Source organism: Paramacrobiotus metropolitanus, unplaced genomic scaffold (assembly GCF_019649055.1).
Source record: "Paramacrobiotus metropolitanus isolate TYO unplaced genomic scaffold, Prichtersi_v1.0 Parri_scaffold0000049, whole genome shotgun sequence".
NCBI classification, from domain to species: domain Eukaryota; kingdom Metazoa; phylum Tardigrada; class Eutardigrada; order Parachela; family Macrobiotidae; genus Paramacrobiotus; species Paramacrobiotus metropolitanus.
Genome location: NW_026570269.1, coordinates 357,549 through 385,379, shown reverse-complemented (window position 1 = coordinate 385,379; position 27,831 = coordinate 357,549). Strand labels below are relative to the sequence as shown.

General features: G+C 41.2%; 4 protein-coding genes across 4 annotated transcripts; 3 read left to right on the top strand and 1 right to left on the bottom strand.

Moving 5' to 3' along the window:
* The first annotated feature begins 171 nt into the window (after nucleotides 1-171).
* LOC129591975 (inhibin beta C chain-like) lies at nucleotides 172-7,659 on the top strand. The gene is made up of 8 exons (XM_055487883.1): nucleotides 172-1,497; nucleotides 3,294-3,503; nucleotides 3,964-4,140; nucleotides 4,891-4,963; nucleotides 5,128-5,181; nucleotides 6,043-6,130; nucleotides 6,572-6,674; nucleotides 6,745-7,659. Exons 1-8 carry the CDS (start codon nucleotides 1,158-1,160, stop codon nucleotides 6,804-6,806), a joined length of 1,107 nt encoding a protein of 368 aa, XP_055343858.1. The 5' UTR covers nucleotides 172-1,157; the 3' UTR covers nucleotides 6,807-7,659.
* Nucleotides 7,660-11,819: 4,160 nt separating this feature from the next.
* On the top strand, nucleotides 11,820-13,965 carry LOC129592067 (Golgi apparatus membrane protein TVP23 homolog B-like). Its single transcript, XM_055488011.1, has 7 exons — nucleotides 11,820-12,131; nucleotides 12,220-12,361; nucleotides 12,423-12,512; nucleotides 12,826-12,894; nucleotides 12,976-13,032; nucleotides 13,102-13,227; nucleotides 13,502-13,965. Exons 1-7 carry the CDS (start codon nucleotides 12,064-12,066, stop codon nucleotides 13,592-13,594), a joined length of 645 nt encoding a protein of 214 aa, XP_055343986.1. The 5' UTR covers nucleotides 11,820-12,063; the 3' UTR covers nucleotides 13,595-13,965.
* On the bottom strand, nucleotides 13,888-19,337 carry LOC129592066 (exocyst complex component 7-like). Its single transcript, XM_055488010.1, has 20 exons — nucleotides 18,373-19,337; nucleotides 17,859-18,024; nucleotides 17,646-17,730; nucleotides 17,360-17,465; nucleotides 17,013-17,290; nucleotides 16,671-16,952; nucleotides 16,425-16,459; nucleotides 16,283-16,368; nucleotides 16,101-16,205; nucleotides 15,866-16,045; nucleotides 15,708-15,803; nucleotides 15,570-15,633; nucleotides 15,386-15,490; nucleotides 15,207-15,327; nucleotides 14,951-15,046; nucleotides 14,799-14,886; nucleotides 14,700-14,729; nucleotides 14,591-14,632; nucleotides 14,393-14,526; nucleotides 13,888-14,292 (listed from the first exon to the last, which is right to left on the bottom strand). The coding sequence occupies exons 1-20, from the start codon at nucleotides 19,036-19,038 to the stop codon at nucleotides 14,139-14,141; spliced, it is 2,919 nt and encodes a 972-aa protein (XP_055343985.1). The 5' UTR covers nucleotides 19,039-19,337; the 3' UTR covers nucleotides 13,888-14,138.
* Nucleotides 19,338-21,276: 1,939 nt separating this feature from the next.
* On the top strand, nucleotides 21,277-27,199 carry LOC129591863 (nuclear receptor subfamily 2 group F member 6-like). The gene is made up of 5 exons (XM_055487710.1): nucleotides 21,277-21,599; nucleotides 23,087-23,476; nucleotides 25,430-26,002; nucleotides 26,386-26,520; nucleotides 26,961-27,199. The coding sequence occupies exons 1-5, from the start codon at nucleotides 21,560-21,562 to the stop codon at nucleotides 27,197-27,199; spliced, it is 1,377 nt and encodes a 458-aa protein (XP_055343685.1). The 5' UTR covers nucleotides 21,277-21,559.
* The last annotated feature ends 632 nt before the right edge of the window (nucleotides 27,200-27,831 follow it).

The following is a 27,831-nucleotide window of genomic DNA, read 5'->3' as shown; positions in this document are numbered from 1 at the left end:
TTTATTTCTTGGACTTGTGACTGCACTAGGACATTATCGTGACGACTACGTCATTTCTCCGATTCAGGATTGGACATCCTGCAAACCGCGATAACGAATTAAAATCGATCCCGGAAATTCCACCGGCCAGCATTATAAAGTGCCTAGAGCAGACTCCGTGCATGTTTTCTGTGCGCTTCCGTTTGTCCTTGTGTTACATCCAGGAGACTCAGACCCTGAGCATGCGTGGACATTAATCAACGATGCGAATGTACAATGTTCATGGCCTTGGAACATTAAGCAAACAGTTTTGCCTATCACACTTTTCCGACTACTCCGATTTCTTTAGCAGCACCACTTGCTGTCTTGCACGTTTAGAACAACCGTCTTTATCGTTGCAAGCCTATCGTTCCATCATAAACTTGTAATGCTCTGTTACGTGAACCAACCTTAAATCGTGCAGTTGTCCGTAGAAAAAAGCCCTCGAAGATTGTGCCAACCAAAAACGGCACAACTCGCGCTGTTTTTGCCGGGGCAGGGAAAATGCGCGGCAAAATGTATCCGTTCATTTATTTCTTTGCGTCTTGCATGGTAAATGGCCAATAACGGTACACCGGCGGAGTGTGACGATTTTGCCGGCGGATCAAACGGTCAAGGTTCAGCCGGTTGGGCCAGCGTCCCAAAGTCCCTCCCTCCTGCAGCCAATCAGCAGCCAGGTGCGATGTATAATACCGACCGGCGCCGATACGTGTGTGTGATGTGTGCCCGTCCTTAACCACAGCTGATTTATACCTTCGTCGGCCAGCATAATCGCCTTACTACTTCCAATCTTTCTCTTTCCGCTGCAATTACATTTCTGCACTTTTTCCTTCGTGTGCGTGAGTGTGTTTGTGCGATCTCTTAGAACGTCTTTCCTTCGAACGTTGAGCGTACCCCCCGACAGCAGCAAGTGTCCACTGCATAAATTAATTAATCTCTAAAGTCGTTTATATTCCCAGCGCAGCAGACCATCTTTCCTCTCATCAGTTTGACTCCCATATTTATGACCGTTTTGATGAACATATTTGTTAGCGTCTCTTCGCTTCCCCGGTATTTTGTCCAGCGCCACCGCCGTTTGCCGATGATGACCTTATACCGTTTGCCGTAAATAAAAGAAAAAACCGCATCCCATTGCAAAAATGAACTGCCGTGTGGTAACTCAGCAATCTTTCGTTATCTATATTTTTTTTCTGGCTTGCCTGCGCAGTGTCCTGCCCTGCCGGACATGCAGTAATGCTCATTTTGATGATAAAGAACTGGAACGCAAACGCATCGAAGTGGTCAAACAGCGTATTCTCAACAAACTCAGACTAGACAGACCGCCCAATGTTGTCAATTCGCGACGTCAACTGCCAAGAAAACTGCCTAATGACGTGATGATGTCCATGTATGCCGATGAAGCCAGTCCTGTGGAGGAGGATTATGGAATGGAAGAGTTTTACGCAAAAGAAGGTCCAACGATGATTTTTGCCGATCCAGGTAAGAAAGCATATGTTTGGTACAATCGGCATTAGTGTCTTTTCCTGCAACTTCCTGCATCTGTTGCAAGGTGCTTCCGGTCATTGCTGCATGTTATAAAATTCTTGCACAGAAATTCTTGCACGATTCAGAAATTCTTGCACGATTTGCAAAAACCAGTTTTTCAAATGCATTTTGTAAAGTTTTATACAAATTACAAGTGTAACACTGCAAGTGCGTAAATCACCTTGTGTAATCAGCATTTGGTTTAATTTGCTTTAGCAAAAATTTGTAAAACACTACGTTACGAAATTTCGTATGTCTTCGTTTGGACAGTAAACACTTTCTGTGTGCAAAGTTGCTTCGCAGAAAATCGAGGGTAGAAAACAAGTACCAAGAACGTTGAAGACGGCCAGAACGTGTATTTTGTACCTGGTCGCATGCAAAACTCTACAGTCCAGCTTGAACTCGTTTCCTCAAAGTTGTATTCATATATGCGGGGTGTGGCTTCTCACCATTGCGTGCGATATCCGTGTGTCACACGCCGCACGAACAATGACGTTTTCTAGTAGCGTCTAGAAATTTGATATGTTTGGGTTTGTTGTGAATCATAAATTTTTTGATAGATCGCCATCCTTCTCCACAAATTCTTATCTGGGTCAAACGTGAAAAGAAAGAGATCGCGACAAAAAAATCTCTTTCGCGACAGAATTATAAACGAACGGTTTGTACCCGATTATAAACGGGTACATTACGTGATCCATTTTTGTCTACCAGCCGCCGTTTAAACCCCGTAGCGGTAACGTTAATAGCTCCTGGTAATAAAACGGAAAACCAACCACAGTATAGAGCGCATATAGAGTGGACAAGCTTATCGGATCTGTTCAATCAGCAGTTGCTGTGACCTTATCTGATGCTAGCTAGGAACGTTCAAACGCGCTTTTTACAGATGACCTTTGGCATTCATAATAAGAGCAGCGCGCTACCGCTGCGCTGCTATCGATGGCGGCATGTATGTGTATTTTCTTTTCGCGATTATTCACTATAGACGAATATGGCACCTTCACTTTATACGTATTGCGCAGCGCTACATCGAAGCTGCGCAGTCCTGGGCTGGAATTTGATACCCTTCTTCCGTAATCGCGAGATATAATCCAGCTCATTTCTGCCTTTTAAAGTCCGTAAGTCGGAACAGTACTGATGAGAAAAATCCCTGGTCGAAGCCGCCACTCTCCAGTAAAACTGGTCATTTCCAAGTTGCGTTTTACAGGGAAATCATGGTACGATGCTGGTATGCTTTCGCCGGAGATCACGTGAACTTTGCACTGACTGGACACAGATTTCCAGTTTTTATCGTGAAACCACGATCTTGCAAGTTTCTGCGCAGAAAATGAAAAACTATTGTTTCTTCTGTACATGTTCTGTAACCGAAAACGTTATGTCAATAAATTAATAACCCATAATGATAACAAATAATACTTACGACAACGTTTCCTAATGCAGTGTAAACGGTTAACCCATAATAATAACAAATTGTTCAAGAAAATATGTGAACCTTGTAGGAGTTGAATAAAAATCCAAGGAAGCTGCGGGCTTCAATAACGTTTAACATCTCTATTTGTACCTACTCTAGGTTTAGAGTTAACCATTTATCTAGGCTCAAGATAAGTATTTTCTCTCACCGGCGCATATTTGGACAAGATGAATGTTTTACGCCGGCGAGCACGAGATATAAAGTAAAAAACTTTTGAGTAGTATAATAGTGTTTACTGTAGAAAGCCAAAACAATTTATCATTTACAAATTATTCCATTTCAGGAGTTACAAAATGCCTGGGAAAAGGAGGATCATCGGTCTCATGTCTAACATTCACAATGCCGCAAATATTATATAAAAAGTCCGTACATTCGGCGGAACTTTACGTGCACGTGAAGTATCCCGGAAGCAAGCACGTTTTTGGGATAAAAGACCGAACAAACGACCAGGACTACGGTCTGGGCGTTTACAATCTGGACGCTTCAAAAGAAGGTTTGGGAATCAATAACTACAATTATATTGACAATTTCGACAGTTCTGTATAATTTTAAAGAATTGTAAATGGCATTTGCTAAATGGCATTTGCTAATGGAATTGTAAATGGCATTTGTAAATGGCATAATTTTAATTGTAAATGGCATTTGCTTGTACAAGGTTGAAATTAAACAAATATTTTAAAGAAATCGAATTCCATCAGTAATGTTTAGACGGGAATACAAAAGTTACACATTAGTTGCAAATAAAAGCAAAGCGCCGGCAAAAATTAAAATGTACCTATATGCGATTGTTTTTATGTATAATTTTGTCCACCCAAGCTGTACCAAAATTAATGCGAACAGTAGCGATGTTATTATTGTTGGCAACCTTCTGCCTGTGTTTGTGTAGATCTTACGCATGTAATTATATGTTGTCAGAAAACGCATTTCCGCATAAAATGGATCACGCTTTGCAGGATGGCAGTCGGTACACGTAAAGGACATGGTGGCACGCTGGATCATCCGGCCATCACGTGTTGCCCCCAACCCCAACACAAATGTGGTGCAGGTTTCCTGCGACAACTGCCACAGCGACATTCATACACTCATATCCGCCGATGGCGACTATGTGCCCTTTCTCGTCATCAATACCGGTATGCAGGACCTTTTACAATTACTTACATCTGGCTCCCGCAATTTTTTTCTGTAATCTGGTAATTAAAAGATATCCCAGTTCAGTTTAGTTTGCATAATTTCTAAAAGAATTGCTTCTGGTTTTTTCCTCTCTACAATGTGTAAGGAGCATTGAATATCCCAAACCCCATTGTCAGTTCATTTGCATACTTAACATAATTTGCTCCGTTGGATATACATAGCTGCCGTGAATTTTTTGTCGAATCGCAGTAACGATGAGTTACATAAAAGATTTTATAACGCGTCCTGAAAAATGTAATCGGTCAAAGTGTTGCTAAATGTTATTTGTCTTGTCTATGTCAGTGCACGGCATGTACCGTAAAATTCTTCCACCCATCGGTGACCGATCATAGAACTTTGTATTCCTTCCAGATGATTTCTAGATTTTTCCGTAATACTGTGAGAAATTACACTAACGGTTATCTTTTGGCTGCATCACGAGATAGGGCAATTTGCAAAAAAAAACCCTGCATCGACCACTCAGGTCATTGCCGTTACAAGCAGTATAAAGACCTACATATATAATGTCCTGGATTGCATATATACATAAACATGTGTACTCTTTTATTTATAGCTGTTACTGTACATTGCATATAATTAATTAACGCAGCCAGTCTGAAAGTAATTAGCACACTATTGCCGAATAAAAATATCTCGTTTACTGAGAAACTGCTCGTGTTTTTATTGATGGCGCTTGTATTTTTGCGCAGAAAATAAGAAGTCTCATCGGAATCGACGGGGTATCCAGTGCCAACAAGGATCCCTTCACTGCTGCCGCGAAAGGTATGCGCTTGTGTGTAATTAAGATGGCAGTGTCTCCAGCGTAATGTAATTAATTGTTTGATCAGCCGCGTTACTCCTGACGAGTCGGCGCGTGGCGATTGCGTTGGGGGGTTGTCTGTTGACTGAGAGGAGCCGGTAGATTAATCAGCGGGTTCTATTTGCAGTTTATACATCAATTTTACCGATATCGGATGGGATAGCTGGATCTTGGAGCCACGGTAAGTCTCACAATCAGCTAATCAGCTGGACAGTTCGTTTATCCGAGCAAACAGACGCCGGTTAATTATAACTAAATACTCCAAAGAATTCCTCGCTATATTAAAAACAATCCGGGGACGGCGTCGGCCGGATATTAAGCCAAAATCTGTACTTAATTAGGCTAGCATTTTGAGAGCCTTCGCTTAAGGATTCGACTGGTCATATTAAATAAGCTTACTAAACAAAATTTGCAATGCTGATTAGTAGTTGATGAATGATTAGTGTTACACCATGAATGATTTATAACTATCTTTAACGCACAAAGCAAGGTTGCAAATCAAATAAGTAATTGCCAATTTGGCGAAATTTTGCATGTGGCAAGCAATGCAGGACAAAATTAATGTATATATCTATTTCTAACAACGCATAGCTACTTTATCTGCTATGAAAATCAAAGCAGCGGCACGCGTCCCATTTTGATGATGGTCAACCGGGCGGCGGGGGGAGTCGGATAATTTTCGACTCGGGTGTTGAAAATGCGCGTGCGATATCGTTTATCGATAACAATCAGCTCAGCTACCTTAACGGAAACATTTGTGACCTACCATAAGCATCTAGCGCTACCGCTAGAGACAGGAAAATCGGACGGTGGAATGTCTAGTATATATTGGCGGAGTCTATTATAAGATCGGATAAGCTACTCGTCTGGTATTTACATTTCGTCCGATAAAACATACGCAACTGGCCGTCTGGCGGGTAGACTGACCACTTAATGTTGTCTGCTGTGCGGCCGGTGTCCTTTTTAGACGGAGATTTTCTTTACCACTGATCGCCGATCGCGCCACAATGTATTAACAAGCTATTTTTGGCGCTCTTTACAGGGGCTATATGGCTAACTACTGCAAAGGCCAGTGCGGTGGCTCCGGGGTCATCAATTTGCCGACATTTGCACACACGGCTGTCGTCCAGGTAAGATACAGATAAGCTTTATAGACGTTTCAATAATAACGCTAATAGCCTTCTGTATAGTTATCGCGCATAGCGGAAATGTAGATGTTCTAATTTTCATGTTTAGTTTACGATAGTTATCAGTCTAGTCGGGTAATATTTTTTACTGTGGTTGGGTTACTTTTGGTGATGTTTCTGCAATATCCCTACAACTTCGTGTAGTACATAGTACATACAATGTTTAATGAATATCTAAGTCAGCTAAATAAAACGCCCAAGGCTAAAGGAAGTTTTAAGGAATGTAGCTGAAAGCTGGCGCATTTAAGAATTTGGATACAGATTTGCAGCTGTCACAATGCTACGTTGAGAACTAAGTTTTCGTTGACAGACGCAGTAATTATTTTATCGTTTTACGGTATGGAATTCTAGTTTGGCGTATTCACAGTTTGCATTTTATTGCAGAGCCATTCAGACAATTTAGCCACGAAAGCCCGCGTAGATCCACCAACCAGTTGCTGTGCGCCTACTCGAATGTCCGGTCTTTCGCTATTGTTTTACGATGGTGGTGAGCGTCACGATATATTTTATTTTATCTTGTAATTACTTAAATTCATAACGAAAAGGTGTACTTGTAGATGGAGCAGTACACAAAAGCATCTTACCGAACATGTCCGTTGAATCGTGCGGGTGTGCATAAATGATACCAAATTGATCTCTCCAAATTACGTTTAAACGCTACTTGTAATCCCTTCTCTGAATACGGATCCCATGGATTCTTTATACCAACAAACACATCTGGGATTCATCGTACTTCTTCCCTGTTGGACTTCCTGTTTAACTCCAGCCATCCATCCCCACTGACCTTTCAAAGTGTATCGTGACCACATCGTGTACCTATGCTACCGTGGCTGGATGTGTGTAATGATATAAATGGACAATTCCTACGGTGCAATCAGCTCTTACAACCAGCTGAAGCAGATTAATGGGGCTCATATAGAAATCACCAGTTGAGCTTCTTCCAGTATCAGAATGACGTGTTTTTAAATAACTGTATGGTCGGTTTCCGGTGATTTATCATCCAGTCTGAATTTGCTGTCATCGATTATTGCCGCTCACCGCGCCAGTCCCAGTAAATTCTCATCTGGAATTTGCTGCTCTCGCCTGCTCAGACACAGTCATGGTCGACTCTTCCGACCGACTGTAAGTGTGTGATGTTAATGACCTTTCCTTCCTTTTTTTGCGGATAACCGGCGTGCTCCCGCTGCAGCGGTTTGTTGATTACCAAAGCATTCCGTTGCAGTACACGCAAAGCCGATCTCATTTTCTTCTTCTACTGTGCTCTTATACATGGAACGACAAGGCTGCGCTTCTCCTAATCCGACGTTGCGGTCTGCTATATAAATATATACATAATTGTTTATGTATGGATTGTGGTTTTTGGGTTATTATAATTTTTCGTATCCTGATCGGTGTTCTCGGCTTTTTTCTTCTTCTCAGTTGTGATTCGACTGCTGACCGTGTTTTTTGTTTGACCAAGGATGCATTTATGATGTTGTTTGACTCGAAACATATAGTTTTATTATATGTTGGGTTTTGTGTGTGGCTTTGGGGGGCGAATGCTGAAACTTTTGATCATTTTGGGCGTTATTTTTTTGGACGTATTGTGCAGTGTTTATACAAGTGTTCCGTAGCGAGCCGGGAATTTTATATTCGCGCCAGGGTTTTCGTCAGTATTTCCCTTGTTTGCATTCCGCAAATAAAATATTTTTGACCATTTTAATCTGCTTCTATTCAGTACACAAACTGGTATTTTTGTGAAACAATTTGTCTGGATTCTCATCATGCTTATAGCATTCGTCTTACATTTGTACAAGAAATATAGAACTTCAAACATTAGTGTATCTTATAACGAGATAAAAGGCAGATGATTTTATAGTGCAGAAAAAATTTTCCGAAGACGACGTGAAATACGAGTGTATGCACGCTGCCATTACAACTGCTTATAAAACAATAATTCAATACTTCATCTGCGGCATATAAAAAGAAATATTCATAATTATCTAAGCAATCTTTGCCAATCTGGATAACGACCGGTTTTTGGCAAGTTGTACTACTTTCAGATTAGACTATGAATTTTGACTCTGATCTTTGACGCGTCTGTGCCGAAAAATTTTATATAGGATTCATCCGGTTGTACTGTTTCGGCGAACTGTACGAAAATGATTTAGTGATGCCAACAAGTAGATTACATACGATAGGCCTTTTGGCTGTAGTCTGTAGACATATCTGTATACTATATAGAATTTATTTACAGAGTACAATCATCTACACAACTAACAAACTAGGTATCTGGAATTCCTCTTGTGTATTTTTGTGATGTTAATAATTCACACATGACCAAAACGAGCGCTTGTTAATTGAGCAATAATAGCAACAGCAGATGCTCTGCATCTAATGGAACGAAAGCCGCACCAATATTCGGTAGCTACTTTGTACACACCAAATCGTGCAATGAATTAGCTTTGCCTATGTACCGTACAAATACTTATCGACAGACGAGATGATAGGAATGTTTTATGAATGCAACATGGATATGCAAAGCTATCAATAAACTTAAATTCGGAAACGCTGTAAGGTAAAAATTCTTTGTTTGCACTTAAAGTCATTCCTTCGAATGTAACCCACAGTGAAGGAAGCAAATGCAGCAAAAACCGCTCTTGTTGCCGTGGTCCAAGATTACACAAATCTTGTAAAAATAATTTTAAAGCGCCAGCTTTAAAACCAAATCTAAGTAGCGTCTTCAGTTCAGCGCTGGGCCGAACTATGTACATCTATATGTGAAGAGTATACTAACAATGTAAGACATTACAAATTTTCAAATTTAACCTTCGAATTTACAAATTACAATAATGTTCATGCTTATGCTAACCGGTCGCTTTGAATGAGCTGACCTTTTCGTGTATTTTTTAAAACTGTTAGGTCTGTTTTGGATCTCTTTTGTCAAATCATGTTGTAGTTCTGTTATGCAGTACGAGGCGAGGTGCACAACATTTATCAAACTTGTGCGCCTAATTGAGACCCCTTGTAAGCCTGTTTCCGCTGAACCATGGATTTAGACGAGTTGGACGTTTCTATCTTTGGAAAACTGATTTATCCCGAAATACAGCGCCTCCTGCTGCAAAAAACAGAAACTTTTACCAAAAAATTAGTGAAATAGGGGATGTAAAGCTGATAATGGCGTATTTAGCATCGACGCCACATGCATATAAAGCGAACTTGCTCGTGATTTCAGAATCCTGAAACGTTGTACAGGTAGAGTCCAGTTCTACTTTGATTCCCCAGTTATCAAAGGGAATGTAAATGATTGCCGAATATTGCTTAGACGCCAGCTGCATAGCTGATATTATATAATTCGAGTGCGCCAAAGGTCACCTTTTACCTGCAGCTTGCGTTACATACGTAGAAAATGTAAACAACCCTGGACACGCGTACGTCCAGCTACCTGTAAGTTTTTTTCGTATTTGACTTTATTTTTGGCAGACTGTTATCGGTGTCGATTGATGGCAATAAGGATATGTTCAATAGTTATATACGTTATATGGTGCATTGAATAAGTTGTAAACAAACCATCGTGGCACTGGGTTTCTGTTCCTCATTCCTATATGTCACCTGCTCGATCTGAACAGAAAACCGTTTAACACGCCGTGTCGCTAGTAGTGTGTAGGTTAATCACTGAAAAGCTCGTTGCAAGAGTTGTAAGTATGCATGTTCGATCTGTGCGTTCAAATACTCTGTACGTGCGTTGAGAAATCGCGAATTGCTCCAAATTTGCACAGGTCATCGTGCGCCATCTAAACCTGTGCCCACAATTCCTTTTCTTTTGCCAATCAAAGATTTCTTGCTGTTCCGAATCCCGACTGGCTATAAAGGTTTAAAATTTCAACCTTCAAGTACAGTACTGTACAAGATTTTTCCATTTTATTACCTAGCCGCTTCCCGTCATGCTGCCGTGCAAGTCAGTACTCTGTATTGTACGATTAATGTGCAATATTGAACGAATATTAATACTTACTGCACGAATATTAAAATAATTTATTGCACATACATACATGCTAGCCAGCAGACAGGCAAACGGTACAATTAATACAGTAGTACTAGTACAGATACAGTACTTAATAGATCGCGTACTGTACAACATGTTCGTCATCAGCCAGCTTCGAAAAACAAGCAAATGCCGGAATTATTAACGATTAAGTTATTCTGGTTGTATTGTACAGTTCTCGCACGTGGGTACTTTAAGAATTCCGACAATGCTAAGGCGAATAACAAATGGCTTTATTAGTTATTTTCCATTTCTCTGGAAGTTTTATCGTTCTTAAATTCGGTTACTCAACAAAATTCTCGGACGCTCATCATCGGCTCATGGCGGCGCATCTGCAGTACGCGGTACAAGTGTGCTGAACAAGCTAACATCGTAAATATTCGATCGGAATTCAGCAAATTAAGGCCTTCTGTAATTCATCCAAAACGCAAACACGGATGTCCATCTGTTACGGAATGCACCTGTACATCATCCCGGTTATCCCGTGTGACCTCACTTGGTCTATACAGACGACAACCTTGAAGTAGGAATGTCAACGTCCCTTACGAAAATTTACATTACAAATACATGTTCGTTATAGGAAGTAATACATACGCCTTTTTAGGAGAAATTTATATTGATGCTTGGGCTAATTTATAGAATTCAAAACTGGCAGCACAAAATAAAAAAGATTGTTTTCAATGAATTAAATCAATTTACACGATAAGTCGGTCTAACGCACGCTAGTATGCTTCTCCCAGTTTAGACAAAAGAATGAAAAGTAATTACAGTGGGCTTCATAAAGTGCTTACACGTACACCCACAGTCGTATAGCGCTCTGCATATGCGTGGGTACGCAGTAACACCATTTTTAAGTCCAATATATATGTTCGCGTGGGTTTATGGTTTCCGTATACGTGACGAAAAACGTAGTCGGAACATCGCCTGATCGGTTTCCGGTGCGGTTTCCGGAACCAATTCGCCTGACCAATTCATTCTGGTGTTACACACCGTAGTCGTATACCTAAACCATATCGTACCTATCTTAGGCCTCGTCCCGAATTCGAAGCGAATCTCGTTGCGATACAGCAACTCCACCTCGCGAGGTGGCTTCGCGTACCGTATCTGTAGGCGTGGCCACTGCATACAGCCACCTCGTGCGGTGGAGCAACCGTACCATAGCGAGATTCGCTTCGAATTCGGGACAAGGCCTTACAGACTTACCGTACCTACCTATACTATATACTGTAAATTACTTATGATTACCTGCCGCTATGGTTATGAGTTTATACTCTGTTGGTCACAGTATACATATTTCTTGAGCAATCCTAAAAAAATTTCTCAAAGCGCAAATATCGATCCTGGCAGAATCTCGAAACTTATCAGCAAAATTTAAATTTCAAACAGAGACAGACTACTGTAAAAATAAATACTACCTAAATACGACGCTCGCGCTGTCGCGCAGTCGGAAAAGCCAAAACTAGCTTAAAACTCCAAAGAACCACGTAACGATCGCATAGGGGGGTTTATCGTGCGGATTCGAGGTGCTGCAGTGTGGACCACCGGACACGGAAATGCAATACAGTGCGAGTAGTAAGCACACTAGCACAGATATGAGATACCCGATAACTGCGTTGAGATCTCACCCATTATTTAGGCAATTTTTTTCCAGATTTTATAATTTTCAGGTTTCGACATTTATAGATAAATTCGTTTTCCGTTTGGTACAGCATGTTACACTTTTTTATGAATTTTAAATAATACTGAATAGTGGTTCTTATCTGTAGACTGTAGTTATTTTGGGGCGATGAAACTATCGTCGGGATAGATTTCTGTTTTGATTTCCACTTTCCACCGTTTCACACTCACGAAAATGAGTTCATACGAATTTGGTGTTGGAGATGATCAGATGACAGTGAACAATCAAGGCGGAAGATTCCTGTAATTATTAATATTTACTTCGATGTTTGTATCAGTCATTGAAAATTTATGGTTAAATGACTTAAATCGCTCGTCTTTTGGGTTTTAGTCAGCCTGGATACGTCGCCGTGCACTTGTTGTTCCGCATCGCTGCTGTGATCACATACCTTATCTGCAGTTTCGTCGCTGGTTTCGTCACCAGCTTCATTGTGATTGTCTTTCTCCTTTCCATAGACTTCTGGATTTGTAAGGTATAATTGATGAGGGACTTAATTCAGAATGTTGTAGGTAAGGGGAATGTCTGTCTTTTAGAATGTGACGGGGCGAAAGTTAGTTGGATTGCGATGGTGGAATTATGTAGATGACGAAGGCAAAAGCAAGTGGATCTACGAATCTAGAAAGGTTGGTCAAGTGCTCATCAAATGAGGGTTCCAAAAGTGTTTCATTTTGTGAATTTGTTTACTGATGATCTAGATGAATTTATTGACATTCTAACAAGAGTTTTACGGGGAAAATCGCATAAATAAATGTTGATTTGTTGAAGGAATTTTGGCACGAGTATTAATGTATTATTACTTACTCTGGCGACGATTATTTGCACACACTGTTACAGTGTTACGCATTTCGTTTTACTTTTTCGGGCATTTATTTCAGTTGTGAATTTTTAAAAATTTATAGTATTTTAGCTGGTATATCACTAATAATTGATTTGCAGCCGGAAGAAGGAAAACCGGTTAATCCAGCAGAATTGAAGATATTCTGGTCAGCATTAATTATCGCTCAAGTACGTATCCACGGCATGATTTCCGATTCTGCCGTCAGCAGTTTGTGCTGCAGACGTTTGGATTTTTCTGTTTTCCATTAGGTTGTATGGGGGATATTTTTCTTCTGGAAGTTAATATCATTTGACATGCGATGGCTGGTAAGTGCTGTTGTCTTTTATTTATATAAAATGCGATTGTTTGATTTTCGAATTGTCATTAATTTCTAGGTGCTCGATTGTATAGCCAATTTTCTGAACGGTGCCAATTTATTTGGATATTTGCGCTGTAAATTCGGCAAAAAAGACGCCGAGAATGCCGCCATGAAATATATTGCTCCACAGATATTTCGCAATGTGAGTTGTCGGTATATGCGGAAGATTTCGAAGTATCTTGTTAGATTGCTTATTATGCCAGTAAAACAGACTTGAATCCTCCAAAGTAGTCTAGATTTTAATTTAGGGCTCATTAATCGGTGTAATTAAATATAATAAGTAATGTGTTAAATCACCGTGAAAATTCTACAATTGTGTTTTGTTTACTGCTTTGTTTTTGAAGGTGTGGTACATATTGATGTTAACTGTCAGGCGCTCGAATTATTGTCATCGGGATTTTCGAATTGTTTTCCAGGCATGGAGTGGCATGACATCTCGTTTCTCACGGCAAGGCAACGCAAATAACAGAAGAGGAGACGATTACAATAACTTAACGGATACACGATGATTTTCCCGATTGTTACGCAGTTGGATCGCTGGATGTGCCGAAATTCCACGTTTTTAAATTTAACTCAGTTGTTTTACGCACCGAAATTGTGCAGCGGTGATCGTCGGTTTAGCCTTCATTCTGCTGATTATCATGTGGGATCGACAAAACTTGTTTGGCTTCTATTTTTAGGAATCCATGTGTTATTGTCGCTTTTGTTGACCTTTTTATAATGTTTGAACCGATGGCTTACTTACTCTTATTGTGTACTGCAACTATGGCATCAGGTTCTGGACTTCTGGTTTCCGTGCATCTCTGCGTAGGCATCTTTAATTTTCTATCACTACACCACAAACTCGAAATGGTTCGGGAAAGAAAACGGTTCGGGTTTTCGTAAGCATCACAGAATTGTCAAGGAACCAATGAAAAACTTAAACATTCTAAGAAAACTTGTATGTTCATGGCTAAAGAAGTCAAGGCAAACGAATCTTAGTAATAAATACTAAAACACACCGGGCGGCATGTGCAGCGCAAGTACAAAGTATAAAGCAAAAAGATCGTAAAATTACGCGTCATCGATTCGGAAGGTCTGACTGGCACTGTGTAAAGCGGATGAAAATGCATCCTGGCTGAAAAAGTGTTCCAACATATTGGACACTTGGGCAGCGGTGTAGGGCAGGTACTTCTCATGATGAGTCGTGAAAGGAATGTGGCTGTATCTTAAATTGAATGAAAGAACACGTCAGCCTTCAGGAAACCAAAATGTCTATCCAAATATTTTTGTTTTATTAAGGTACAAGTTTAAAAATGTCTGAATACCTTTCACGATACGTGGTATATAACGATAAAATTGTATCCCGGTTTTGTTGCTGTAAGCTTAGACGAAGATTGGTATCCGGCACGCTGTATTTCTCCTGTTTTGCGGCTTGTTGCTGAAGCTCTTTAATAATAGCCTACAAAAGCATCAAAGTAATCATTTTAGAAATACGTACTTACATACGAAGACAACTGACATACCGTGCATCGCTCCTTAATGGCATCTCGATCTTTGGGTTTCAACTGGAAGAGCAGGCATGTTTAATGCGCACATCAAGCGGAGTACCACACTCATAATGTAAGTACAAACCTTAATGTTGTAATCACTGGTGGTAGAATGCTGGAAAACATTAGAGACAACAATGAAGACTCATTAGACATACAAAATAAGAGGAACAAAATTAAATACCTTCAGCGACAAGTCGTTAGCAGCGGGCGTGCGCAGCAGGCCAGCATCTCCAATGGCCTCGGTAAGTAAACGAGAAAGCACATTCCAGCTATTGAAAAGCTTTTTTGTAATAAACACGTTGAAACATCCGGTAGTAAACTGTATTTTCTTACCATTCCATATATGCTTTGCGCTGCTCAACAGTGCGTCCGCCAATAAGTTTATCAATATTGGGGTTATCCTCCTTCATAACCTCAATTATTCCAGCTCTGTAAAAGAAAAACTGACGAATTACAATGCCGACCAGAGGCGATTACCATTTATTGCGCAACTCGTTACTCCCTTTTAAAAACGGTTTCGTTTCGTGTCTGAGATTTAAACCAACTCATGAACTGGAGCACAAAAGATTCCAAAGCGTTGTAAGCTTACTGTTTCAAGTAGTTGTACATGTATGTTGTATTGTTTAACAGGAAAATGGCTTTTAATGTGTAATCGCTGTAATTCTCCGAGCGCACGGTTAAATTAGCCAGCAAGTGCGTCACAACGAAATCTGCAAATCATAATAATCATTCACAGACCAAACAAAATACAATTACAAATAAACTTACTAAGATACTGCGGAAAATTGTGACTGATATGGAAGGCGCCTTGTTTAGCATATGGAGCATTAGCGACGGCACTGGCAGCGGCTTTCCCATCCTTTTTTGCACCTTCTAAAACGCCCATATACAAAAGTATCAAAAAATTGTACTTCAGAAAAAGACTTCCAGAAATTGCTCATCCTTTCATTACCGTCGGCGGTCAAGGCGTCGAATAATGGGCGATAATCCACCAGATTAGACAAAAACGCAATCGTCTAGAAAAGGACAAATTAGCGCACTGATTTTTCAGCGCGGCGAAGAGACAGGAAAATTCGATTACACTACTTACATTTGTAGTCAACTCATGAATGCTGCCATCTGGCGGAAGTCCCCGATCGTTGCTTTGCTTAATAGATGCTAAAAACCCATCCATAGTTCGAATAACCTGCAGCATAAACTGGTGAGTTACTTCTTCGCCAGATCCGATCCGTGGTATGCATTCCTCACCGCTGAGCGGAAAACCAGATGAACATTGATCCAGTTGTGCTGCGTCTGCTGTGTGCATCCCTCCAAAGCTCCATTAAATAACGGCTGCAAATCTTGGAAATGTTCCAAAATTTGCAGCAAAAGAAGAACGGCAGAAAAGTCTCCGTTTTGAACATGGTGCATAATTTTTCCAGCTAAATCCTATACAAAGCCAGAATCAAGCACTGAATTTTTTCAGAATAATTTAACTTGTTACCTTGCCCATCTTCTCGAACCTTTCCATAGGCTGTTTAATAATCCGATCGAAAACTTCCCGCATATGCTCAATGGGTATAATGCCGTACATTAAACTTACTTCGCTCTGCCAATCATTGAAAAGAACTTGCTCATAGGAAAAAAAACTCGCGTAACTGTGAAAACTACGCAAAATATTTGTACCTCAACAAGTTTGAGAAATGCCGACACCAGTGCCATATACACTTCCACTTGTTGATACGTTTCTTCATCAATCCCAACATGCACCCCTATGCCAAGAATTACAGTGTTAGATAAGTAAAAGAAAAAAATATCTTGCACTAACCAGTAGCTTTCTTGGCGGAATTTGGTTTGAGCTTTCTGAAAAGATAATTTCAAGCTTTGACAATATGAAATGCATAATTTTGACATCTTAGATACGAGTACCACTTATAATAATCGGCTTTAACTCAATAGAACGAGTATAAAATGTACAGTCAAGCTCCGACTCAAGCGCACACGTTAGCAATGGATGTAAAACTCAGAGCCGAATAAATAAGGACGATTATGGAAATCCTCATTCCTCACCCACCTGAACTTGCGGAAAAGCGACGCCGTGCCAGTCCCAGCCTGCGCCGCCTTCTTTCGGGGTGTGCTTTTCATAGCCCGCTTCAGTGTCCCCGTGCGCGGATTATGTGAATCGTCTCCAACAGTGGCCAAACTGCGCGAATCATCGTCATAACCGATCCGCGACTGAGCGTCACCCGAGTGGCCGGACGTCTTTCCCATGGAAATATTTAGACTTTTTCGATCCACGTCCAGATCACCACCCAACTCATTGGACGACAGGTTATCCTTGTAGAATGTACGAAATCTACAAAACACGATGACCACACTTCTGCGAATATTCTGAGCGTAAAATCAGTCTCATTACTGTTCGAGCGCATCGATCATCGTTCCGGAACGGAAATTGGCATACACCTCCATGAAGTCATACTGATCGTTGGTTTTCAGGAACCACTGCGTCACTAACTTCAAATCATTATGAGCAGACTCGGCGAAGTGGGCCAATTCATGGCTAACACTGGGATCACGAAGATTAAGAACGATGGCGTCTTTGATCATTACGGCCGGAACGGGCTTGCTGTGCATGCGCAGCAGTTCACGGAATTCTTTGATTAAATTCTCACGGCCAGTTCTGTATAAACCCGACTACGAATAATAGCAAATGATCGGTTAAGTTAAACTCTTGATGGTAAAAATATTTTTTAATCCACTCACCACTTGCTCGTATTCAGGCGTTGACGTGTTGAAATCGGCAAAAAAATCGGCTGATGCTTTGACTTTCTCCAGTGCAGCACAATAGGCTGGCAAATTTTTTACGGGACTGACAATAAAAAGGTACTGTATAGTAGCTCAGCACATTTATCACCACAAAACAGAATCGTCAATTTAAAGTTCATCTACTCGTACTAAGCATAACCATACATGTTTTCATTCTAATTCAAAATCGAAAACGAACATACCACAGCTTCACAAATCCTATAACATATGGCGTAGTGCCTACCCAGCTTGAATCACGGCCGATAACTGCTCCGGAACTTTATAATGATACAAAGCAGCGTCAATGGCTTCGATAGCCCGCTCCGCATCTACCGAATATACACCACCTTGCTAACAATCAGTCTCCCCTATCCTGATAAATTATTTATGTTTCAATAACGTTACTATGAAAAAAACTGTACGCAATTTCGCATGTGTTAATTTACTCGATGCTTACTGTTTTTGCATATTTGATGACGGGCAGATTCATTGTATAACGGAACAAGACACTGTTCTAGAAACTGCACCCGCAACTTGGAAGATTCTGCTAGCGTATCCATTCGAACAGCCAACGAGTCCAGTGCTTCGAAACCTTTCTCAAAACGCTTCACACGGGCATTCATCTAAGAAGCGAGAACCACTGACGCATCATTTAAACGCATCATTTAAAAACGCATAAACGCATCATTTAAAAATTAATTTTTTCGATACAACATTACAAGTGAATAAAATGGACGACATCACGTGATCGTAAAAGAAACAAGGTAAAAAGAAAGAATTAATTGTCCAAGGCTTACGCTAAGTTCCTAATTAATTCAAGCGAAAACTGTCTAAGCGATATAAAAACGTACGCAATTGAATCGCACGATTACCGGAAAAAACCGGCCCAGGTCAAACTAAATGCAGGATCAAACTAGAAGCTACCGACCGGTTCGAAACGAAAATGGCACATTAGAAAGCGCCCAACACACCTGCTCCATTCGTGTCCGCAAATGCTGATTCCGCTCAGCAATCTCCTGCTCCAGTGCACTGGTGAACCGCTTGGACCGTCTCTCCTTTCCCCGTCGAAAATTACGATTAAATCCCACCACCTTCAAATCATCCAACAACTCCTGCAGATCCTCGTCATCCTCTTCCCACTCGAAGGCGCCCCCCATCTTCCCCCCGGCGTCCACCGCATCCTCCATCACCGACGCGTTCTTGGACTGGAACTGCAAATCATACAGCTTCTCCTCCGTCTTGGCCGCATGATGCCATGCACTGGGCAGCGCGCGTTTCCGATCCACCGTGCCCTCGCTCTCCCCGCTGCCCCCCACACGCTGGTGGGGATGCAAGCCCATCCGGGGCACATTGGCGGCGCGCATGCCCAGTTGCGCCACAGCGATGGGCAGCCAGTACACTTCGGCGGTGTCGGAGGTCTCCGGGGCGAGGGCGCGCAGGGTCTCTTGAAGAGCGTAAGGGTCCGAGGGGTTGGGGCCGCCGTATTCCTTCTCCCCCGACGCATTGGGTGATGCGAAGGGCAGTTTGTCATGGTCTTTGGTGGAGGAGCGCCGACGCGACAGAGAAATCTGTGGAGTCGCGGAGAGGGGCAGGCTGGGACGACTGAAGGGGGCTTTCACGCTCTGTTCCGAATTCATGGTTGGATAAACACTCAACAGACCAAGAAAACCATCACGGAGGGCAGATGTTTACCGTTCGACACGATACTCGGAAGTCAACTCATTTCGTTGAATCCAACACCAGTTCGGCTTACTACAAAGATTTGATTGATTTCATCAATTACTACACAACGAATTTCCAGCCAAAGCTAACAGTCTGAAGTCTGTAACCAGAAAAAAAGTATGCATGCCATGCAGTTTAGTATAATCAGCTGTAACTTAAATTATTTTTGTTGTGGTAAATTTCAGAAGTTGTGAAAAAAAAAAGAAAACAAACGTACTCGTTCGGGTAACGAAGTGGGGCAGAGGAATCGCAAATCAAACTCCATGTAGCCTGCTCCCGAGGGCGATGGGCGAGTATAGCATCCTATTTTCTTCCAGCATTATTTACATTCCCAGAACGCGCGAGGTGGGAAATGACCGGCAACATATCGCATGCGATTTGCATATCGCTATTACCCTATGGCGAATCTGTTGTAAAAGTAAACAGGAAATCGCATCGTAATTATGAGATACCGGCGAAGTTTGCCGGTCCAACGGGAAGGGTAATTACGGAATACGACCGAATGCAACATGGACGCGCGCCTTATGGCAGTTTCTTTTTTTGTATCGTTTGCGCTCAATGATTTCAGTCCTGATTTCCCGTTTACACACCCGCAAATAATTTTAGCCATTTGTAGGCAGATTTTTTAAAGTTTTATGGGTTTGTTTGTTTTTTACCAATCTTATTAAATTATGTATATATACCTGTGGTCTGCATGCAACACTCTGTTTCCTCGTCAACGTAAAAGCTGTCACGAACTAGGAGCGAAGATTACTTATTTAAATACTGATGGACTGAACACGGGGATCCCTAATTACAAGATAAAGTACGTAATTATAAGAACACATCCGTGATTACGATGATCAAGGTTCCGACACGTACGAATTCACAATTTCGTTCGGTCCAAACGTAATCCAATCCAAACCCTTCTGTTTATGGATAACGCAGTCTGTTTATCTATTTATGGATGACACAGTCACACAAATTGCAAATTACTTGCTCTGATTACACTTAACATAATTCATTATGCAATCTTAAAAATCACTTTGTCAGTACTAATTTATTAACAACGTATTTTAATTTTAATATCAATTTCTATAATAATATATGCACAAACTTGTACTCGTTTGCAACAGACCGATGTTTCTGTTTTCTTTAAAGGTATGTAACTTCAACAGCTTTGCCTTTGCCAGCATTTCTTGAGCATATGTATGGTTGACCTTTATCCTCCAGTTTTCAGAAAACTGAGTTTGATGCTCTCTGAGTGTAACAGCCATGCTATTTGCAGATTTTTTTTACGTTCAAAGTATTTATTTGGCAAACAGGTAGCATGAACAGAATTTCATATTCTGCCAATTAGAGCAATAAATACTTGCGGTTATTTAAACTGAGTTTTGCAACTATAACTGTGCAGTTTACAGCAGTGCTTTCGATCCGGTTGAAACATGTATAAGTACGAGTACTGTACTTGCAATATGCTAGTTTAGCAATACTGTCGATAAACAGTTAGATATAAACACCATTCTCCTAATAAAGCACATCTGACTTTGATTTGTATCTTTCTGTATATATTGTTTCTATAAGCTATGGAGAAAAATGCCTTTTCCTAGAGTGGAAAAGTATTAGTGCTCGTGTACATTTGTCGCTGAAAGCGTAATCCACATGGATGTGGAGATAACTTAATTTTTTAACTTGCGAGTACCGTGCAGAAGACTGCGAATTGATTAGTACTTCCGCTCGAACTTTTTGTTTAAATTTAAATAAAGTCCAGCCTTTCAAATACGACACCATAACATGCCCACATTGATCAAATGTATAGCTTGCAGCTTTCAAAGCGCAAGGATAAGTTATAGGGCGATGATATATAAGGAATTGTCACATCTGTCGTGCTTCCCACGAGAGCAAACTCGCCAATACAAACTCAACAAGCAATACGATCGCCTCTGAGCAACAAAACTGCTTTTCAACATGGCCAACTGAACATGATCATAATCGAATAATTAACCAACGCCACACACATATAACAGCATATAGAGCGCCACTGCGTACGGCATCTTATGCCGACATGACCGGATACGATCGGATCGAGGATAGCTCACTTTCTTCTTCCTGACTTTTATTAAACCAGGACAATGCGCTGAACATGCTATCGGTACACAGACACACAAGGCATAGCAGGATGTCATGAGCGTACTTGCACTGAATGCTGTCGATAGTCCTCTTTTTCATCCTTTCCGTTCCTTTATTTACGTATCCGCCGCTGCCACCGCGCGACCGAATGGCAAACGATCGGCCTGGCGCTGGTGCGCTTGACGATATCTTTGGATCTTTCCTTTGACTTTTCTGTCAAGTAGATTGAGCTTTAAGGCCCAAACAACTAGCTCAAGCTAAAGAAAACACGATTACTTCGGCCTACACAGCGGATCGCCTGGAAAGGTCACCATCATCCATCCGGCAATGTCCTCGCTCTCTCCCGTGTCCGATACCGGTCAGTCAGGTAAAGAATCCTTTTTAATCTCTTGTCAACACTTATAATTAAAATTCGATTATCGATGCATGTAACGGCACCGAAGTTTTTCTCCGTGGCTAAAGGACTTTTGATTTTTCCCCTGGAGTGGTTATGCCGTTAAGACCAGTGTGTCAATCATTACAGTAGAAGTTGGCGTTTAAGCGGGCGTGAAAATTGGTCACGTAATGTCATATTGCCGTCATTTCAAGTCAACTAGAAATCACTCAGGCAGTATTGAAATTTAATGTGGTCATGTCACTCCAGAGTCGTCAATAGCGAAAAGCGATGTTGCCGGTGATTGTAGCCAGATATATGTTCCTTTTGCCCGCTCCTGTGATCACTGGCTGCCCCGATAGAAGTCGCAGAACACAAGTAGCATTCACGAGCAAAATCTTTAATCTTCTAGCTACTTGTAGAAGTTTGTCCGTAAGTTGAGGATTGTCTAGGGATGGAACCCATCAACTTTTTTAAGTAACTATGCATTATGCCTTTAAGCAGTTCACCATGCCCGATTCCATAGTCATAAGGCAAACGTTCGTGAGCAGACAACAGCAGTCAAGCACCGCGTACTGGTTTTTGCTACCGCACTGGAAAATCATTTTTTTAATTTACAGTAATATCTTGCTTTCCGGACGAGAGTCAGGACTCAGGTTAGTGTGTGCGTGACTAGTTAGGTTAGTAAGGTCAGCACTAATATACCGTTATTTGCGCTTTAATATGCTATATTTTACTCAGTTATTTACGCTTATCATGCACAATTAGCCGGCCTAATTATTTCCTAAGCAAGGCATTTGCGGTAAAAGCAGCCCAATAAAATGCACATTAGCAACTTAGCAGTTAGCAGTATATTGGGTCACTATGAGAAAAATCCTCCATAATAATACTGTTTGTTGCCGGAAAATGACTTAGCTTTAAAATTAAATCCACTGGATGTTTTCATGGCATTTTTTTCTATTTTTCATCCATAACGATATCCATTCCTTGACACAACTCAATCAGAATTTGGATATTTGTTGCTTGATTGTAAACCAATGCACTAAACATATTGAGTGATGAATGGTTAATCGATAGCCTATAACGTAATCAAGTATATAAGAAAATATCCGCATATTTATTATTTGTTGTGATCAGGTCAAAGTGGCTTCTGTTTTGGTCGAACATATTGCATACTACATACCTCCATCTATCAACGCTAAATCGTATTAGCACTTCTAATTAATGGTGATGCAGTTCTCTAATTAATGGTGATGTGATGCACTTCTCTTGATGTAGATAGATGAAAAACCTACTAAAATAAAAGCGGCATTCAAAGTTTCGTGGGCAGTTTAATTATTGACTGTAATTAAAAAGAGATGAGATATGTTAACATTAGAACTACGGATATATGCCAGTTTGGTTGCACACAAATGCTGGTATAATTGTACTCGTGTATGGGAATCCGTTATCATGTGATTGTTTGTTTACCTTTTGCACAGAAATCAAAAAGCCAAAACTTTCACCGCGACTTAACGATTTTGCGGATGATCATGAGAGTTGTGATGAGCAGAAACCGAACGTTGGGAGATTTGTCGATTCGCCACGGCTGACATCGCGCTCGTCTAGTCACGGTACACTGACGGGATCTGCGTCCAGTAACAATACCACGCACAGTCAGCTGTGCCGCGTGTGCGGCGACAAAGCATCCGGGAAGCATTACGGTGTGCCCAGTTGTGATGGATGCCGAGGATTCTTTAAGCGCAGCATCCGTCGTAATCTGGACTATGTGTGCAAGGAAAACGGCAAATGTGTCGTTGATCTGAACCGGCGTAATCAGTGTCAAGCCTGCCGATTCAAAAAGTGTCTTGAGGTCAAAATGAACCGAGACGGTAAGCCAAAGCAGATGTGACCTTTGCTTAAAAATATCGTAGAATGTGCTAGTGGCGCACTCACCATTAATATGGGTGCATGCTTAACAGTAATTTTGGAGATCGCCACTCTTTAGTTTTAGCATATATAAAAGTTGGTTCTTGCTCTAATTGAATTGCCGTACATGTTTATAGTTTCCGGGCTGATTGAAAATTCATGATGGTAATACACATTATCAAGTGGAAATAAGAATTTGACGAGTGCCTTTCAAATAATCACAATTCACTGTAGCAGTTATTATGTATGCTTGATGAAAATGCCCATCGATCTGACGGTGGCGCACACAAACTGTGGAGATGAATAGCTAGCATGTCCAACTGGACAGGAGGAAACAGTTTGGAGAGGTTGTTTGGTTTTGATCAGACGGTTAGCCGTGGTTATACATCAACGGTAATTGAGGCCGGGCCTAGTCTACTAAATTATTAGCAAACTCTCCCGATCGACACCCGCGTCAGCCGGTGGCATTCCCACACGTAAACCGCGCCAGAAATGGTTTATCAGCATGTGCCGCGGCCGAATGCATATCCATGATTCCTATGGAGTGATTCCAAAGAACACTCGATCAATGTTTGTGGCAAACAAGCCGAGTTGCGGCCGGCCACAGTCACGACGCGCGCGTCTCTCTGGCACTGACTTCTGCTCATCCCTTTCCACTTGAAGCAATGTACTGGATGCGCGCGCGGCCGCCTCTCTTGCCTGCATTATTTAAGCCGGCTGTGTATGGACGGTGTATTAGTAGCTAGTTGGTTCCGGTTGACGCGGACGAATGCCGGGAAGGAGCGATGTGATGTGCAGGCACTTACGGTGGGAATGGCCAAGCTGTTTGACGGGATAGCTCAACAGAGCAAAGGATTAGGTTACTTGACATGCTAACATTTCCTTAAGCCACATCCATTGTGCAATACAATCATCCTATGCGTGCGCACGGACGCACGACCCATCCCGCTGACTTTGCACTGTGTGTTCGTCGTCTTGAAAGGAAGAAAATGAATAAGTGTGCCCTTACGGTTATGACTGGAAATTTTTTCCATCAAAGCCGCTGCAATGCTAACCTTTAAGGTTTTTCAAGTGGTTGCATTTTTTCCGCGCGTACGTCGTTTATGACCACTAAAGTAAACCAGCTCCAGGAATCGCTACTTATTATCATTGAATGACATGGCAGTCGTAGGTTGCAGAACAATCTCGTTGCTTTATAATAATCTGCTTACTTCTGCTTCCGATCTATAAGTCTGTTCCTGCTTCTACTTACGTTCTTTCTATAATTACTTACTTTTGCTTCAACAGAATGACATGCAAGTTCCTAAAGTCCCGGGCCCTTGTTTGATTAAGCACAGAAATGAAGCTATTTGATTAGTCCCCGGCTAATATTAATTATTATCAAGCACAGAATTGCAGTTCTTTATCTTTTGAGAGAAAAGTATATTAACCACTGATGACGGCAAAATAATAATCTTCATCTCACCGAGCAAAAATGCCGTTAAAGCTCAATGGCGCGTAAAGCTAATACCGTGTCGTACTTATAGGTAATTACATAGGTAATTACACAGCGCGAGTCATGCGAATTTTAATATTAAACCAAATTCTACATTCATACGTATTTTTACTCGTACTCGCGTATAACACTCGTTTTTTATTTGCGTGCAAAATATTAATAAGTATGCCGTTGTGCAGTATGCGCAATATCTACATTAATTAAGTATATAGTGTACTGTAACTTATAAGATGCGGACATAGCTTATACGAGCTCGAGCGCAGTGCAATGGTAGTGTTCAACGATTTCAATCACATTACCACAAAAATACCACAAAAATCATAAAATTATTTACGAAACGAACGAGCGGCAAACAGATATAGTAATCTTTAGGTTATTTTCGGTACTTGAATAAAATGTGCATAATATTTTTTCTGCTTAGCCGTTCAACACGAGCGAGCACCACGATCCTTCCCGTATCGGCGCTCCTCATCGACAGCATCTCCGATATCTGAATCCACTTTCTTCCCCGGTCAAACATGTTCTTCATCCGTACGCTCCGGTGCTTCTCTGTCCGGTGACCCTTTTCTGGACTCCCTCTCCTCTTTTATGCTATACAGTTCTTCTAATGGAATTCCGCTGCCCTTTCGTCTTCCACCTTCCATTGCGCAGCCGGTGCCGCTAATTAAACCGAAACTCCACACTACCTCGGCTGCAATATCCTCCAAACCCGCCATTGGATCATCCAATACGGCGTTTTCTCCGTACAAAAGCGGGGAGGTCCCGGAGATGAACAGTACGGGTCTGTTGCCGGGTTTCTCCGTGGACAGTTTGATCCGCACGACCGGTAATACACAAGCGCTGCAGCACAGTTCGGTGTGGATAATTTACTCGGCCGTGCGATGGGCCCGCTCGGTGCCATCATTTCTGCAGTTGCCCTTTCACGACCAGACGTTGCTGCTAAAAATGTCATGGTTGGAGATGTATGTCTTTACGTACACTCAAACGAAACCCGGTAAGCATGAGATAGAACCTTTTGTGCAAAGAACAGCTGGCGATAATTTATCTGCAGGAGAATTCTGCGCACAGAATTCGAAAACTATAAAATCTCGAAACTACGTAAACGTAAGTAGTTCTCAAGCAATAAGTAGGAGACAACACTAGAAAACGTAGTACGAGTGCCCACAGTTTCTTACTAGTACTATAACATGTCCACGATTAGTGATTACTAATATATAATAAGGCATGTACGAGTATTATATAGGAAGCTATTAATAACGTTTTGTACAGTCCTTCTGCTTTTCAAAATTGAGTAATATTTCATATAGACTGCGCGTCTATTTACACTTATTAGTTGCAGTTAAGTATGGTCGAGTTGTATGCGATTTTTCTTTCCAGGTTATCTTGATGTGATTGCGGACAAGACCTGCAAAGAAATGCAGCAGCTCTGCGCAGCTTTGTCCAAAATTTCAGAACATCGTCTTGATGCGACGGAAGTATCCCTGATAAAAGCAATTGCGCTGTTTCGAACCGGTGAGCTGATAACTTCATAGAAACTATACAAACTTCATTTCACATCGGTATTAGTCCTCGTATTAGTACATTCACGCCTTATTAAATAAAAAAATCACGTTTTTTTATGTATTCTTCTTTTCCGGCAAGTAGATTAGGGTGAATAGAAGCAAATCTGTTTAGCGCGCTTTGTATAAATTCGAGTACAGTAATTTCATTCACGCTGACCCGCAGGTTGCAACATAAATATCAAAATGAATTCATAGCTTACAATGCAGTTACTGTAGAAATAGTGCAGTAAAAGTATAACGTTGTAGTAGTCTAGTAGGATACGCCATTTTGTTTTATGTGTCAATGCTCTGCTACGCTTTGTATAATTATAAGGCCATGTTACAGTAGTGACTAGCAATTTAAATATTTTTCACTCGGCAGGTATAACATATTTTTAAATTGTTTTGCAGATGTACAGGGCGTGAAAGAAATGGCTCTAGTGGAGACGTTCCAGGACCAGGCCCAGCTGGTTTTGTCCGAATACACAAACAGCAATAAACTTCGCTTCGGCAAGCTGCTTTTGTTGCTTCCAATGCTGAGAAGCATCAGTTCCGGTGCAGTATCCCATTTTTTATTCAAAGTTTTTGGAAAGTCTGTAGAGCAGCTAATTGATGAAATGCAGTTGGCCTGCACGCCGCCACCTTTGTGACGCATCGCAGGCATTGTATGTGTTTCAGTTTGTGTTAAAAGTTCAGGAAACTTTAGTCTAGTAAACTTAATATCGTTTTTAAAGTGCAGTACGCATTGGAATAATTACATTGTGTACTTTGCAAAGTAATAACAGTGAAAACTGAAATCTCTGCTATGCAGCCAGCATTGGCTATTGTAATTTGTACATGCATCATTCGCCTATATGTACACAGATTCCGTATAACTGATATGAATAGATAAATTACGGTCCAGGAAAAATGAAAAGGTCAGAGGCTCCGCGTAAATACAAACAGTGTGGCGCGCAGCGGAAAGCTTACAAAATGATTAACAAAGACACCGAAAACATGCATTTAAACAAACAACATGATTGAGCAATGGTAGACTTCGATGTCGGGAGACTTTCATGCTCGGAGGTTAATTCTGCGAGGCTACCCAACCAGGACAACATAGAAGAGATATTTCATTTATAGAATTCCATTGTTGTTACAAAGTATGCCCTTTTTTTACCTGCAACATAACAGCAGTGCCACTATGCCCAACACATACCCAACAAGTAGTTACTGCAAGATAGAAATTATTATTGCGAAAGGGCAACAATATTCTGATCGCAGATCGTTCTAACAAAAAAGA

Bases quoted from the DNA above. Each gene is read 5' to 3' on its own strand.
- LOC129591975 (XM_055487883.1), top strand. From the start codon at position 1,158: ATGAACTGCCGTGTGGTAACTCAGCAATCTTTCGTTATCTATATTTTT. The intron at 3,504-3,963 runs GTTTGGGAATCA...CACGCTTTGCAG, and splicing joins TCTGGACGCTTCAAAAGAAG to GATGGCAGTCGGTACACGTA. The intron at 5,182-6,042 runs GTAAGTCTCACA...CGCTCTTTACAG, and splicing joins AGCTGGATCTTGGAGCCACG to GGGCTATATGGCTAACTACT.
- LOC129592067 (XM_055488011.1), top strand. From the start codon at position 12,064: ATGAGTTCATACGAATTTGGTGTTGGAGATGATCAGATGACAGTGAAC. The intron at 12,513-12,825 runs GTTGGTCAAGTG...ATTGATTTGCAG, and splicing joins GGATCTACGAATCTAGAAAG to CCGGAAGAAGGAAAACCGGT. The intron at 13,228-13,501 runs GTGAGTTGTCGG...ATTGTTTTCCAG, and splicing joins CTCCACAGATATTTCGCAAT to GCATGGAGTGGCATGACATC.
- LOC129592066 (XM_055488010.1), bottom strand. From the start codon at position 19,038: ATGAATTCGGAACAGAGCGTGAAAGCCCCCTTCAGTCGTCCCAGCCTG. The intron at 14,887-14,950 runs GTAAGAAAATAC...GCTTTTCAATAG, and splicing joins CGCAAAGCATATATGGAATG to CTGGAATGTGCTTTCTCGTT. The intron at 14,293-14,392 runs GTATTCAGACAT...ATTCAATTTAAG, and splicing joins TATACCACGTATCGTGAAAG to ATACAGCCACATTCCTTTCA.
- LOC129591863 (XM_055487710.1), top strand. From the start codon at position 21,560: ATGTCCTCGCTCTCTCCCGTGTCCGATACCGGTCAGTCAG. The intron at 21,600-23,086 runs GTAAAGAATCCT...CCTTTTGCACAG, and splicing joins GTCCGATACCGGTCAGTCAG to AAATCAAAAAGCCAAAACTT. The intron at 23,477-25,429 runs GTAAGCCAAAGC...TTTTCTGCTTAG, and splicing joins GGTCAAAATGAACCGAGACG to CCGTTCAACACGAGCGAGCA.